The sequence below is a fragment of the Echeneis naucrates genome, chromosome 8 (assembly GCF_900963305.1).
Source record: "Echeneis naucrates chromosome 8, fEcheNa1.1, whole genome shotgun sequence".
NCBI classification, from domain to species: Eukaryota; Metazoa; Chordata; class Actinopteri; order Carangiformes; family Echeneidae; genus Echeneis; species Echeneis naucrates.
Window position 1 is genome coordinate 3,558,439 of NC_042518.1, and position 16,671 is coordinate 3,575,109.

The 16,671-nt window shown below is 48.9% G+C and overlaps 1 protein-coding gene across 2 annotated transcripts in view; it reads right to left on the reverse strand.

Annotated features, from left to right (window-relative positions):
* The window catches only part of arhgap23a (Rho GTPase activating protein 23a), a 60,799-nt gene extending 46,572 nt beyond the window's left edge, over nucleotides 1–14,227 (reverse strand). Inside the window, exon 1 of one of the 2 annotated variants that reach the window (XM_029507903.1) lies at nucleotides 14,113–14,227. In XM_029507903.1, coding sequence (XP_029363763.1) covers nucleotides 14,113–14,121 — 9 coding nt within the window. In that variant the 5' untranslated portion in view covers nucleotides 14,122–14,227. Of the gene's footprint in view, nucleotides 1–2,186; nucleotides 2,357–14,112 lie in introns of those variants that run through there. The other variant, XM_029507901.1, reaches the window with a different exon arrangement.
* Nucleotides 14,228–16,671: the final 2,444 nt, after the last annotated feature.

Below are 16,671 nucleotides of genomic sequence, written 5' to 3' on the forward strand. Positions count from 1 at the left end.
GGTCAGACAAAACGAGACATTTTAACATGTCAGCGTGATTCTTCTGAGCTAAAACTGGAGTGAATAATAAAGAACTATTGATCCGGACTGTGATCTGACCGGCAGGTTGGAAAGAAAGAAGGAGCTGCTGCACAAACACAACTGGAAATGAAAGACGGTGACAGTTTCTATAAAATCAGGTACATTCCCAGCATTTCTCTGCTGACTGTGCTCGGTGCCCACTCCGCAGCGGAGGAGCCATCTGCTAGCGATCACAGAAACGCTTTCCTCTGCAGCATCATGCAGCTGCTCTCACTTAAAGTTGCTCTGGTCAAGAGCTGATCCTGGCGCTGCTGACCGAGGCCTCTGTGGTCTGAGGTGGGAGTCCATCTGGACCGGACTGGACCAGAAGACGGGGTGTAGGTCAGACTGTGAGGCAGAGGAGGCCGCGAGGTAACGCTGCGTCCGCCTGATGGTGCACGAGGAAAAAAGGCTTTAACATCGACCGGCTCGGCTCAAGATTTTCATAAAAGCTCTCTCGTGTTTCCCGTCGTCAATATTCCCCGACATCACGTGGCTCGGTGCAGCATTAGGGCACCAGGAGGGCTGTTGGTGCTGCCTCCGCCACGCCCCGCCTCATTGATCTTACCCCAGAAACGCAGCGCTGCTACATTAGAGCAGGCCGATAACAACATTAAAACGAGTCCCAGCGGACAGCCATCACACAGACTCGCTCATCCTCGACCTCATCGCGCTCAGACGCTGAACCGACTTCACTCCAGGTCTCATTTTGACGAATTTAGCATTCAATCAGATTATAGTGTCATTTTACTTTTGGCTGCTGGTGTTTTATCGCCTCATCTTAAAAGGGAGATTAACGTTCAGTCAGACTCGAGGAGGAGATAGTGACGAAATGTGTGCAGGTTATTTCTGTCTGTGTTTATCTACTGTACGGCACGGCGCCTGCCACAACGCTGCCCCCCCCCCCCCCCCCCCACCGGGAACGTGAGGTGAGCTGGGTGTGGGCTGAGACATGCAGGGGTCAAAGGTCAGGGACTGAGATTAGAGCAGTCGAGGTCAGCGGAGAGGCCTCTTTTTTTAAAATCCACATTTTCCACCGATGACCAGCGAACTGGAGTTTTTCCTTTCTAAACCTTTTTAGACCAACTGAGGAAATAATGTGCAGATTTTTTTTTATAGTTAGTTGATGTTGGAGAGATGATTGACGTTGTTTCTCCCCTTTCATTTTTACAGTTTAAAAACACCAAGTCATAACTTTTTGTTTCCGGTGATCTCTCCTCCTCTGTGGTCACTTTAATTCAGGAGCTGTGAGCGTTTCTTCAGTTCACTCTCATCTTCTCAATTCAACGCTTTTTACATACAAAAGTTCTTGCCAAACATTAAACACTTTTTGTGTTTGTTTACCCTCAAAACTGTCGCTTGAATCCACAGAAACATTCAAAATCCCAATAAACTAAAAATGAGAGAGAGAAACGTTACAACTCAGAGGAGACACAAGTGAACATGAGCTCACTGCTGTTAAAAAAAGAAAAGACCCAGGAGACCACCGCCCAGGCTCATGACTTCACTGTGACGCACCACAACTACACAACTACAGCTCACATTCCACACAATCACCATCTGAAACATGACAACAAGTTTCCTTTGGTGGAAATAATTGCCTTTGTCTTTGGCAGAAGGGAGCAGGTTTTGGTTTAACAGATATCAGCTGACCTCTGAGGTGCATTTGCCGTGTTTGTGTCTCTTTTCACATCCAGGAACGGGAATCACACTTTGCTCATCTGCTCCTTCAGAGCTGTTTTCATCTACAAACTGACTCACTGAGGAGTTTGTTTGTCATGATGATGACGGTGAAACGGCGGGACACGCTCCGAGCCGACCGGACTGTCCGCCTCCCGGTGCAGCAGAGGCGGACAGGATCCGGGCAGGATCCGGACTCTGGATCCGGACTCTGGATCCGGACTCTGGATCGAGCTGCAGGAAGGACACCGACCAAACTCTGAGTGAGTGTGTGTGTGTGTGTGTGTGTGTGTGTGTGTGTTAATCCTCTTAGGAAATCACGCTCTCTGACCGGCTCCCGCACTTCACACCCCGCAACCAAACAGCCCTGATGAAGTGTGCGCGCGCGCGTGTGTGTGTGTGAGTGTGCGTGTGGGGGGGTCAGTCTGTCAGCTCGGTGTACTTACGTGGTTTTCAGAGTGGGGGGGTATTCCAACAAGGCAAAAAGCAACTCCATTCATTGGACACGGAGACGGTTCGGCTGCAGGAGGGGAGCGGCGGATCTGCTGCAGGACGAGCGGAGGAGGCGCAGTGAGAAGCCCCGCTCCGACTCACAAACTTAAATGTTCAACACTTCTGCTGCTTCCTTCCTCCTTAAAAAAAAAAAAATCCCTCTGTGTTCCCCTCCTCCTCCTCCTCCTCCTCCTCCTCCCTTCTTCTTCTTCTTCTTCTTCTTCTTCTTCTTCTTCCGCCAGACCGCATCAGTTGCTCATAACTAAATCCGTCTGTGATCCGCCTGCCTGGAAACGGACTGCGGCAGTCAACACAAACACACAAACACACACACACGCACACTCACACAAGCACGCATGCATGCATGCACAAACAGGAAGTCTGGGAACAATGCCTTCAAATTACTCCCCAAAAAACTAAAATTAAAAAAAAGCAACTAGTGGAGCGTTTGTTCCTCATGATTGACATTTATGAGCTATAAATATAAACATACATAAATGCACATATATTGTTTTAACTTCCATCTTTTCTTTTCAGTACTCCGTCGAGGCTTTTAATGTGAAATTCGCCGGAAGTGGGATGTTTGCATTGCGGTGACCTTGACTCCCAGAGGAGTCAGATTAAAGGAGGGTGCGTTGGGTACACCGACGCGCTCCGCCCTGCAGACCCGCAGCGTGCGGGCTCCCTCTGGCTGCACCGACACATCAGGGTGGGGGGGGGGTCAAAGAAGCAGAAATTAAATCAAAGAACAAGTCGAGTCCAAAGTTACTGTCAGCGGATTAAAGTAAGCCTGTGTAGTGAAACAAGTTCAAATTTATTTAGAAAAAAGGTTTCACTGAAATAGACTTAAAGTATCATTATCTGATAATGAAGCATCAAATATCAGGCTGGCATGGAGCTAAATTAAACTATTTCCTCTTTTATGAAGTTTTGTCATTTGGGTTTTTTATAAGCTTTGGAATTTTTAATTTGCATTAAACAACAAGGTCTGACTTTTCTGTTCTTAAGAGAAAAGGCTACTTAAGTCATCTCTAAAACAGCCACTAACAATTATTCCCACTATCAAACGATCTGTTGATCATTTCCTCAGTTAATTCATTAAATGTTTGGTCCAAAACGTTTTAGAAAGAAGTCCAAAGTGCTCCTTCAAATTTCCCAAAGTGACACATAAGCCAAACTATTTTTTGGCACAGCTTAAAATTGCAATTGGCAAAATTATTTTGGATGGCGATGCAACTATTTTAATGATCAGTCGACTTTGATGCTGATGAAACAGCTTTTAATGTTCTTAAATGTTAATTCAATGTACCGGAGCTCTGATAACGTCTAATTATGAATCACTGCCACCGAGAAAAGCCACACTAAAGTCTGAGTGGGTGAGTCAGGACAAATTCGAAAGCAAAGGGCTAAACAAAGGCCTGAAAGCATAAATCACTGATGTCAGAAATCCTTCCACGCCCAAATCAGACACTTAAATTCAGAGAAGCACTGCCAGGTCTGTATTTTCAGCCCGTTTGGCTGCAGATGAATATCGTCCACATGAATCAAGAGACCGTCAGGGGAAGTTTACTCATCGGCGGGGCAGGAAACTCAGCCTGCTGCTGGGAAGAAGCTCGACCACGTTAGAGAGTTTGAACGTGGTCTCCGGTCCCGCAGACGGAATAAAAGTGAGAAGTAAGAAAACGGAAAGAAGATAAAATTGTGGAGAAATTAGGTTTAGCCACAAAGGGGTGGAGGGAGTGGGGTGGGGGGGGGGCATGTGGCTACTATTACTCTGAGGGGTGCAAGTTTCAGGGAGCCACTTCAAACGCCTGCCTGCCTGCCTATGGGGGGGAAACAGACTGGAGTCATGGTGGGGGGGTGCTTACATGAGTTCTTCCCACGCCAAAACCTGCAGCTGCCAACTCAGCCCCCCCCCCCCAACTGGCTTGTCTGCTCGCTCTCTGCTGCCGGCCTCCGGCCTTCTGCTCCAGGAGCAGAGACGACGCTCTTCCTTCACTCATCTCCCATTTCAGATGGATAATCTGAAATCTCCGCTCCAGGCGACCCACAGACGGAGCCGGAGTCCGAGAGGCTGGAAATCCACCGTGGCAGGGCCTGGACTTCATGACGGACAGGAGGGCAGACGGTCTCTGAGAAAAAAGTCTGTGATGAGGCAACGGTGAGGTTTGTGGAGCTTGTTTTTTTTTTTTGGTGGGGGGGTCAAGGAGCGCGAGTGCAGTCGCAGCTGGATGCTTTCTATCCTGTGACCTCAAATAAGGATCCATCTCTGCAAACTCTTCGTCTCTCTGCACCCCATGTGTTTTCTATTCCAGCGGACGGAGGGGGATAAATCAGCCTGTGCCCTGACACTTTTCTGTGGGAAGAACGATCCCGTGTTAGTGCCCCCCCCCCCCCCCCCCGTGCTGAGGTTTGTCCACATTCCGTCCTCGATTGCATGCAGATACACACGCTCATGCAAAACGTATCTGCATCAATCTGCCTGTCAGACGAGCAAAACGGACCTTTCTATTATTGATGTTCTGCTGAGACTGGAGAGGTGAGGAGAGGCGAGGAGAAAGATTTGTGTCTCTTTGAGGTGTCATGTGCCACATTAGAGCAGATTTGGGGGTGGGAGGGAGGGGGGGGGGGGGGGCATTAAAAAAAAAAAAGAGCTGTAACTGTATCCACATCCAGCCAGGAAAACTTTTCATTTCCCAGACTGCACTCGACGGCTCACAGTGCTCCTCGTCCTGCTGCTGCATCTCTGGATTGGCCTTATTTACTGACACACAGCCTCGGGAAGATTGAGTAAGCTCCAATCTGACGGTGATATGATGTGACCCCCCCCGACTCAGATCCTTTTTCCCTCCAGGGCCGACAGCGTAGTATCAGGGAGGGAAGCCAGAGATGAAGCGAAGGCCGGCCGTCCTTCAGCGATTACATAAGCACACAAAGAGCCAGGTGCCCTGCAGGACAACCATCATCCTATTTGCCCCCCCCTCTCTGTCTGCCGCCCCCCCACCCCTTTACCAGTGATCCTGCCTGGGTGGAAGGAGGCCGAGGAGCGATGGTGGGTGGGCATCTCGTGCCATTCCTCATCCCATTCAAGGCCGACTCACAGAGCCGCCACACTGCTGTGCTGCTATTAATTGTGGCCACTCCATTTCACATCGAGCCCCCCCCACACACCCTCCCACCCCCCCTTACCCGCTTTCTCAAAGCCGTCGGCCTCCTCATTCTTTCATATCTCCTCTGTTTCACTCCACTTCTGAACACCCGTCACCCTCCTCTGCACACACATACTCTCAGTCTGAGGAGTGGACTTGCCAGATCTTTTCAACATCGTTTACTTTTAGCCTGTGCAGAGTCTAACCCCCCCCCCCCCACCACCACCACCACCCCCCGTCCCTTTCTCCATCAGGCAGGCCACACGATCCCCTCCACTTGATACAGTTGCTTTTAATGAAGGTGTCTGGATGGGCTTTTCATGGCGCTGAGAGCCAAGACAATGTGCTGCAGGATCTCCTGCTCTCAGCGGATCTAATATAAAGAGCAACCTTTTCTCCGTCCTAAAGTCAGACGTAATCAGAAGCTGTTCGCCGTCTGGACCTGATAACGTGAGCCGTGTGTGCTGAAAGCTCCAAGCTGTTAGTTGGAGTGGAAAGCTGCAGGAATGTACAAAAAGTCTGCAGGAAGTCTGCTGAGAGCTAAACGCGCAGGAACACCCACACATGCACACGACCTGAAGCCGCAGATTGGACATTAACGTGATGGCGAATGAGACGTGGACGTGTTGCTGTCCATCCTGTCTCTGGTTCCTCCAGCTCTCTGAAAGGGGGTTGCAGGAAGTTGGGAAAGAGGAGGAGGGGATGGCGGCTGACCCTGGTCTGTATGGATTCCAGCCAAAGCCGTAAATTCAACCCCCCCCCCCCCCCCCCCCCCCCCCTTCGTGTGTGTCAGGAGGAGTCCTCTTTGTCTGGCCGGACAACTGGCACGAGGAGGAAACAGCTGACCCGTCAGACAGGCTTTGAATCTGTGCCGGACTGGGCTCCGCTGGAGGGGTTCGGATTTTCCAACATCTCAAAGAATTCTCCTTTTCCAACAGCAGAACCATTTAAAGATGCGTTTTAGTTGTAGTTTTATCAGATTTCAAAGCCTGAGTCTTATTTTCACGGCCGTGGGATTCAATATTGCAAAAAGGTGCCTCTCAAACTTTCCATTAAAATCCCTTGGACTTTTATCGCAACAAATCACGCTGCTGTTTGTGATTCTGGATAAAAGTCTCCTACAATTGTCATCACTTCCCCATTAGATGAAAAGTAACAAGTGAACTCCTGAACTCGCCTGAGTTTATAACTTGGATTAACTGGATTGTAACTTTATCGCTGAGTGTTAATAAGATGAAGCTGCAGCTTTGAATTTAAGAAGTAAAGCACGATATTAGATTTTTGTTCTGCGCTGAGGTCTGGAAGAGCCAACGACAACAACTGGGACCTTCAAACGGCTAAAACACACCCATCGTTTTCTGAATTAGACGGAATTTAAGATGAACAACTTGAAGCAAAAGAGTGGACTGTCACCTGTTTTCTGTTCTTCTGTCTCGTCTCTGAGAAGTTTTAGTCTGAATAAATTTAGAAATTAAATTTGTTTTGTTTAAGTTTGTTTTAATTTGTTTTTCATCAGTCGATAGAGCTCCGCCCTTTTGTCCTTTCCCCCTGAACGGCAGCTTCTGCTCATTAAGCCTCCTCTTGATTGCTGATGAGGAAACATGTCCGCCTCCATCCTGGATCCTTTTCTCGTTGTGTGGTCATAAAGCGGTTTTTCATCATTTTTCTCTTCCTCCACAAGACTTTTTCCATTTCCTACTCTCCTTTTTCTACAGCAGCCCCGCTGATTCGGGCAAAACCCAAAACATTTCATCTCTCTAATAGATTGAAGCACATTAAGTGTCCACTTACTTTTGAACCCTTCCAGCTGAGGCCTTTTGTGTTAAAACAGCTGTAGACACACTGTTCGCTCCGTACTGACATAATCCTCCTCCTGAGGGTGACCACAGTTTTTGGCTGATGTCTTTCCCCTCTCTTATTCTTTTATCGTTAATATCATTATTATTATTATCATTACTGTTGTGGTTTGCTTTGTCCTGCTTTGATTCATACGTCAAAGAACTTTGCAAACTATGTTTTTAAGGGCGCTGTAATGAATTCAAAATGATTTATCATTTTTTTAATGAATGTTTTGTGTCCAACTCCTCACAGTCTGGACTGTACGCTGCTAAACCAGTCCAACCCCTTATGTGTTAACTCGTCCTCTGACCTACTGACCCCTTCATCTCCCCTTCCCTCACCCCACTCACCACATTTGACTGTAAACAACCCCCCCCCCCACCATCTGCAGCTGCCTCACTCATTCTTCTTCTGCTGGACCAGAACAAGGACGGAGAAAAAAACGCACGAGCCCCCGTGGACCCCGAATCTGCCCAGACAGAGACGGGTTAGAGCTCCGACTGAGTGAGAGGACGTATTCACTGAGGCCGCGAACACACACACACACACTTAGTGAAGCTGAGGACGACCACCAGCTCGTGTTTTTGACTGGACATGTCGATTTGCCAGCTGAGCTCGATTTAAGAGCCTTTTCATCTCTCCATTTCCGCCGCTGATAACGAGCGCTTGTGTCAACATCTGCTCACAGTTCGGTCCTTTTGTCGAAACCCTTCTGATGCATTCTTCTCCTCTGTCTTCCTGAGCCAGCTGATACTCTATCTCATCCAAAAACATGGTCTGTCCGGCACAGACGGTGAGAGAGAGTGTTTCAGATAAAGGAACAAAGAGGAGGAAGCGGCCCGAGTCTGAGAAAGGAGGAGTGGTGGATGTTCAGGTGTCACTGATTCAGGTCTCAGTCTCCAGTCTGTCCTTTCACCTGTTCCTCAAAGCTCGCAGACGACAACAAGTGAATCATATCCAGGATATTCCACTGTTTCTATAAATGGTTAGCACAGGTCAAATGAAGGTGTAGTAGCACCCCCTCCCACACACACCTTTTCCCCTAAACCTCATCTGAGAGACACACAAACATCCAAACAGAGGCTGGCATTTCCAGTAGCAGCGCTCCGAGTTTCCTTCCTGCTGCCCGTCATTTCTCAGGCCTCGTTGCCTTTCACGCCTCCACTTCCCGCCTCGAGCATGGCTTCCTGCAGGACAATGGAAACGAGCTCCGAGGAATGGAGGGAACATGCGGGAACCGTGAACCCCCGTTGCTCTGAATTAGCAAAAAAAATATTTACATCGGCCATCTCTGCTGGTCAACGATGAGTCAGGAATGTCCGAAAATAACGCGGACAGAATTAGAAAGAGATTATTAGAAAAGGTGGCAGGTTTCCTCAACAAGTCATCCTGAGCAGACAATGGAAAGTGCACAGTTGAAGAGTTGGGAAAACCTGAGTACTTTGAATGTTTCCAGGTTGTGACTTCCTCTTCACATTGTTCAACAAGATCTGCTGTTTTTGGTGAATCTTACATTTTACACTCATGCTGGAAACTTCTGACTTCTTTACAGTCAAAACATAGTTTCCTGCCAAGCCGAGCTGCAGAAACGAAAGCTGACTATTGATTTAAGTGGACGTGAACTTATGCAAGTCCATCCATTCATTATCTACAGCTCTATTTGTCAAGGTCAGGAAGGGGGGGGGGGGGGGGGGGGGGCTGTAGAGCTCACCAGTCTGTCACAGGGCTGATATACAACAACCGTTCACACTCAGGAAATTTAGATCCACAAATTAATTGCAAGTTTTTGGACTACAAAAACAAGTAAATGCATAAAAAGGTTTGGTACTGATGTTGTGATTAAAAAGATTAGTACTGACATTTATCTCTATTATTAGCGTTTGGGGGTTGTTGGGTTTTTTGTTTGTTTGTCTCAAACACTTCTTCTTCTTTTAACTTGACTTTTCCTTAAATTTAGGTTTCACAGCAACAAAAACAATCAACATCTGAATTTGCACTCTAATAATAAATAAAAATGACCTCATGGCCTGAGCATTTGTGGTACAACAAAGGCTTTAAGCCCAGCCTCTTACAGTGTATACAGTAAAATGAGAAGCCCTGTGTCTTTGGGGAGATCACATCCTAATCCGAGGACCCTCCTCGCCCACGTCCTCCCATTCTGGCTTTAAGTTTGTCTAGACACGGCCTTAAAGCTGGGTGTCCTCCGTTTGGAAGACAGGAGACCACACAGGGGAGGACCAGCTTTCAAACCTGCTTTCATGTGTTCAACCAGCAGCAGGAAAACATTTACTCACGCCTTAATAATTCATAGCTAAAGCCAAATGAGAGATGGAGACAAGACAAGAAAAAAAAAAAGAACTGAGATTCATGTAAAATTGGAAGAAAGTATCTCTGACTGATAAATGTTTGTTTTTAGGAGCATTTATCATCAATAAGTGATGAGAACCCAAAAAAAAAAGAAGAAGGACAGGAGAAGGCAGATTATTCGGGGTAGTCTAAATATGCACGGTCATCAGTGTCGACAGAAACAAACAATCCAAAATGAATTCTGTCAAAAGACGGCCATCTGCTCCGTCGCTTGCTCCCTAAACAGATAATCCTCAGCCCCTCTCAAGGCCCACGCTGAGCCACAGTTACATCAGGAGGCCACAAGAGGGCGTCCAGGCCGGAGGGGGGGGATGGGGGCCGAGGAAGCTGTCCTCAGTTAGAGCTCTGTGGTGGCTTTTCTATTTTATCCCCATTAGTGGGATCAGGCAGGATTTATGGTGATGATACTAAATGAGCATGAGCCCAGAAAATGGCAAATAAAAACATGCATCATGTGAGGGAATATTGTGTCCTGGATGTGAGCCACAAAAAAAAAATAAATAAAAATACAGATGTTCAGAAACCAAGATGGAAAATGGTCACGTCGGCCCCGCCCCCCTCCCCCTCGCCTGGATCCTGACCAAACTGGAGCACGTCCTCGTTGTGATGGCGTGCAGCCTCCCAATGTGGCAAATCTGTGGCGCCTGTTTGAAAATGTAAGTAATGAAACTGCAGCTGCACAGATGCTCAGCCCAGACCCAGATCCTCCGGGCGGCAGCACCTGGACGCTGGAGTCAACGCTCAAGGACGAAAGAGCAGGAGGTTGGAGTCCGAGAGAAAGAGGCAGACCGCCAGGGTCGTGGATTAAAGGCAGGAACATGACGGATGGCCCGGCCTGTTAGGTTAAATAGGACCAACCATTAATTGGATGGCTGCCTCGTGCTACTGATAAACCTCATTCCTCTGTTTTTTTTTTTTTTTTGCTGTTTTCTTATCCCTGCTCAGCCGCTCTCGTCCCGTGTCATCAGCATGCAGATCCCTGACGATGGGCCGGACTGACGCACAGTGCTGCTGACAGGAAGGGCTTTAACCACACAGGCTAACCTTCGACCCCTGAGGGAAAACGACCCCCCTCCTCCCCGCCCCGGCCATCTGTATTCATTCGTTGCTCGCCGCTCAAGTGCATTGAGCTTTAGGTCCTACATAGTTGTCCTGAGCTGAGCAGGAGCTGTTTACTTGCAGAAGGGTGTCCTAGTTTCTCTGGACAGTCTGCCCATTGTCCGCCTGCGGGCATCTGCCAATTGGTTATCGCCCACCTGACAATCCAAGAGAGCCTGAATTTAGAGCACCAACTCTGCGCTCACATCCTTCACACGCAAAGAAATACGTCTCTGACATCTTCATCTTACACTTGGCACCTTCAACGTTCCCGCACTGAGACATAAATCCTAATAAGTTGGCTGTTAAACATCATTGTGTGTCTTAATATAAGAAACTCCTCCAAAATCCAATGAATGTTCTCTCTTCATCTATTATAATCTCTCTTTTCTTTAGTAGAAGAAAAAGGATTATTTTTATAGAAAGAAATATATCAGATTAGCAGATAAAATCTGTATTAAAATTACATTTAAGGCAACAGAGTATTGAATAATATTTAAAATTACTTTGAAATAAAGAAAAAAAGAATGAAAAGTTTCACTCTGTGTTTAAGGGATGTTTCTTGCACAGCAGAGCAGCCTGCATGCTGAAACAGAGCAGGTTGTAACGGTGGCCAGGGTCAATCCCACAGATATCCCCAGAGAGAGCGAGAGACAGAGCGAGAGAGGGTCACGCTCCCCTCGCCACATGCAGCTAAAAAACACTCTGCATCTCAAACATGCTTCACTTTCATTGTAATTCCCGTCTTCCCTGCACTGCTAAACTGTGTAGCAGGTCAGAGAAGCTGCAGGGGGGTGCCGGGGGTGTCGGGGGGGGGGTCCATATATGCTCATATGTGTGCATTTAATTTCAATTTAGATGCAAATACACAGATAAAGTTCAGTCTTTCAGAGTCTCTTGGTGTCTAGTGCTCAGGACAATAGAGCAAGACATTCCTAAGAGTCCTTAGACTGGAGGGTCGTGGGCAGAGGGTCGGGGGGGGGGGGGGGGTGACTTGGGTGGGGCGTCAGATTAGACCACCTGTTCCACCATGAGGCACAAACACATTCAGGCTTTCTTTCTCTCTCTCACACTTGCTGTCTTTCACATTCCCTCTCACTATCTCATTTGTAACTTAATAAGACTCTTTCTTCTCACACACACGCACACACACGCACACACGCACACACACACACACACACACACACACACACACACACACACACACACACACACACACACACACACACTTACTTTCCCTCTCATAAAATATCTCCCTCCATGGCTGCTTCGCCCGCTCAGAGCTGCATTCCATTTCAGTCACATCTATGGGAAACAGACAAAACAATTTGCCAGATAAGTCTGGCTGAGACACACACACACACACACACACACACACACACTCACATTACAGTTAGACATATGTCGCCTTGCCGCCCAAACTGAGCCTCCGGGGAGTCGTGTGCAGACAACAGAACAAACATCCCTGCACGTCGGCCTGCAGGATCAGGGGTTCCCTCGTCTGCTCCGGACAGATGAACTTCTGAGGAGTTTTAATGTTGCAGACATTATCTCTGAGAGCTCTTCCTCCAGATCCGGTGCTAACTTTTCCTCCCAGCAGAGAGAAGCACTCAGCTGCCATCCCAGAGTTCACAGCTCGGCCTTAATGACCATCGATCTGGATGGACTAATGACCAAAAGCGAGTCCGACATTTTTAATCTGCCCCAGGCAAATGTTCCGCCAGTCACTGTGAGTTTGTTTTCCACTAGCACATAAAAATAGACACCTCCGCTGAGGATGAGTTGCATGTTGATGCAGCGGTGTCCCAGACACTTTATACAACCAGCGTGTGTGTGTGTGTCCTCGCACACAACGGCAAACGAAACAGGAAAAGAAAAAGAGGAGCACTCAACTCTGCAGCCGTTCCCCGGCTATAGTAAACACTGCCAGCCTCTGTTTACATTCTAACGTCAGGGTTAGTGTGTGTTTACGCTGCCGAATGACAGTAGATCACACACACACTGTAAATCCAGAGCCATCAACAGGCTGCTGAACACACACAGAGGCCTACAGCAGGAAACGCAAGAGGAGATAAAGCCACGCAGCCTTGTCGCTAAATGACAATAATGCACAGTCACGTGACCAACAGGAAGTCCTCTAATCATATTTGGCCGTTACATCACAATGAGGTCCATCTACGAAGACGACACCGATGCTGAGCCCTCGCTCTGCACCAAGGCCGCGCCGCGTCAGCATTTCACAGCGCTGCACAGTCTTAAAAATAGTTTTAGTTTCCTGTGTAAGCTACACCAGTCTGTTTTTTTTTTTTTGTTTTTTTTTTTGTTTTTTTTGGTGCACAATGTGAGCTGATACTGCACGTGTGTGTTTGTGTGTGTAACAGTGAGGTCATGACACAAACACACACTTGTCTTCTGTGTTGTGGCCTCAGGGGGAGAAGTAAGGTGAAGAGACAGAAAAAACACAAACAAGTGCAAGCCCAAACCCAAACCCCCCCTCATCTATGGATAGCTGCCCAAACACACACACACACACACACTTTGTCTGGCCTGCAGCAGTGATGACATCATCTCTTCTAAACTGGGGGGGCTAACGTCACCCTGACCTCAGAGGGCGGACACAGACAGGAGATGTTCCCCTCATGGACCACATGAATAATTCACCCAAAGGATTAGTTGGTCTTGGGTGTGTCACATCCTACTGCCCCCTGCCCCCCCCCCCCCCCTCTTCCCTCCCTCCCCCACCCCCCCATCACACCCCACCCCAACCAGCATCCCTGCTTTAGGACAAACCTGATGCTCACACCAGCTCAGGAGAGAGGACGCAAAGCAACAGAGGAGACAGAGGTGGATGAGGTAATCAATGAGCAGGACACACAGTAGTGGTGTGTTGGGAGGGGGGGTGGGGTGTGTGTGTGTGGCTGGGGGGGGGCAGTACCAATACAGCAGCTGGTTACCTTCAGTGTGGATGCAATGCTGAACAACATTGGCCTCTGTGACAAACACAGCAATATTTGGAAACACTACACTAAAGTGGGGGGGGGGGGGTCAGACTGTTGCTCTTGACAGGTGGAGCTGTGGGGGGGGGGGGGGGGGGGGGGGGGGCAATGGCAGTGAGGGGCGGTGACACAGAGTACATGATGTTACAAAGCGGCTCACACTGTGAATGAAAACACACACACAAACACACACACACACACACACTGACTGGTTCTGGTCTGACTCTGGACTCAGTTGGACGGATCAGGATGGAGCCACACCCCTCCCTCAGAGACCCCCCCCCCACCACCACCACCACCACCACAACAAAGTGAGATAATAGAAAGCTGGATGATGGAGGTGAATCTGCTGCTGATACTGATGATGAGGAAGAGGAAGCTGTGTGTGTGTGTGTGTGTGTGTGTGTGTGTGTGTGTGTGTGTGTCCTCACCTGGTCCATGATCTCAGCAGGTCCTCCGGTTCCCGGTCATGGCACGAGCTCTCCTCCTCTTCCCTCCTTTCCTTTCTTTCCCTCCTTCTTCTCCTTTTCCTTCTCCACCCCCCCCCCCCCCCAGTCCTGATGTCTTCACACAGCCGGGCAGCAGCCGACCATCATCATCATCATCATCATCATCTTCATCTTCATCTTCACCATCATCACCAGCTCGGCCGCCGCTGCAGCGCCGCTCCACGCCGGCATGATCCGGTCTGTCGGTGTGTGTCAGTCCGGTTCCTGCAGCCCGACGCGCCCCCCCCCCGCCCCCCCTCTCTCCGTGGTCCTTCTGCCCGGTGCTGTGTTCTTCCGGTGGCGGTAAAAAAAAAACCGGCCGTGTGTCGGATCCTGTCCTCTCTCCGGAGGGAAGAAGGAGCTCCCGCTCTCCGTTTTCGCTCTTTCAGTCGCTCCCTGTATGAGCTGCCCCCTCCCCACCCCCCTCCATTTCCCTCCTCTCTTTCCATCCCCCCTCCCTCTGCAGCCATGGCGAGCGAATGGAGAGAGGGGGAAGAGGAGGGCGCAGGGCTGTGATTGGCCGCCGGGGGGGGTCATGTGACCCTCTACCAGCTGTCCAGCTCATGCTTCCCTCAAAACCTCTGTTGCCATTGACAACAGCTGCCGTGCAACACACCAACCACAGCTCCCCAGACACAAAGCCATTGGCTGGCAGGATTCCCCCCCCCCCCCCCCCCCCCACTCCACCCTCCGCCCATCCCCTTTCCGTGTTGGGGGAGCATGTTGGGACGTGTAGTCCAACAGCAGCCCCCCCCCCCGAGATGTGAATGCATCTCTACAACAACAGTCCTGCACAAACTTGTATGAGGAGGAAAGACCTCGAGGCCGAGCCAGGAAAAAGACATCCTCAGTCATTTCCCCCCCCCCCTCCCTGCCCCACACAGGGAAACTCCCACTCCACAACAACAGGAACTCCACAGCTGAAGGCCATGGCGAAGCACAGAGGCCCCCCCCCCCCCCCCCCAGCCCTCCCTCATCTCTTTCATTGCCTCCTTTTTTCCTTTACTTGCTCCCTCTGTGCCCTCGCTCACCACCTATTGTATTATTACACTCAATTCCTCAATCCTTTAACCCCCCCCGCCCCCTCCCTCCCCCCCCCCATCACTTGATTTCACTGGCATCCCACAGAAGGTTGCAGAAGGTTGCAGGTGCCGCAGAGGGAAGATGTTCTGCAGTTTTAATCCAAAGTGGGAAACTGATTATATAACTTCTGGAGGAACGAACCGGCACTGTCACCGTCTTCCACTTCTGTGGATCTGGTGTTCGGCGTTGTTGGTTTGAGGTCTGGAAACATCTGACACCACGTTGTGTACATTTCAGCGTCTCTCCAGAAAACACAGGAAGACGACAAACTACGCTCCGAAATGTGAAGAATGCTGACGTTTGGCTGGAGAGTGCTGCAGGCTGGATTTTTCCTTTTAAAGTATTCACAAACGCTGTTAAACGTTGTGCCCTATTACTGCATGTGCCCATAAATACCTCGACAGGGGAAACCTGAGGGGGGGGGGGGGGGCAGAAAAACAAAGGAGCACCTGTTTGGGCTTATTTTGATTCAATGGGCAGGACATGTAGTGTAGCTGGGACCTGATCTGATATGGCAGCCAGCAGAGTGAAGGGAAGGTTTGTATTTGTGTGTTTGTGTGTGTGTGTGTGTGTGTGGGGGGGGGGGGGTTCAGGAATGCAGGCCTAAGTTACAGCAACAGCACAACAAGGTCACACAACATGAGGTGGAGGGCAGAAAATATCAAAACAAAGCCCGTCCCACTTTTCTGCGGTCCGGCTTCTCTGCATCATCTCCTTTCTTGAACCAACACTCTGAGCTGCTGCAGCGTCATTTGATCTGCCCAGAGATGCAGTTTGAAGTGAGATGGCTGTGTGTGTGTGTGTGTGTGTGTGTTCTCAGACAGAACAGCGAGTGTATTGTAATGGTGAGAGTGGTAGATTATACTATCAGCGAAGGAATTCAGATTATTTCCCAGAGTGCGTCTCTCTCTCTCTGCACATGTGGGAGAAACTTTAGTTAACTGGAACGAGGAGGTGGAGCCGCATGCACAATGACCTTAGAGGAAAATGTTGACATTTTTGGATATAACAATAAAATTAATAAAAATGTTTACTGCTAACAGATGTGTAAAGTTGCCTTTGGCTTCACAGGCTTGTTAAAACACGTCTTATGATTCACAAAAGTTCGAACAACAAGAAAAAATAAAGGTCATAATTCTGGTGTGTCTGACACTTTTGAGTTGATAAATTCATTTAATTTAAATAAAGATTTACAGTTTGTTTCCAGTCTCTGTGCTAAGCTAAGCTAATAAGCCGCTGGATGCTGTGGTATCTCACTCGCAGCAGAAATGTTGAACTTTGGGAAATAACAGTTGGTTCTCAAAATATGCTGAGAAGAAGAATAGAAAGAGAATGATTAAAAGATTAAGATTACTTAAAGGGATTGTATGAAATCCTCAAAATGAGTGAATCCCACCCCCTGAGCAGAAGGAGCCGCTG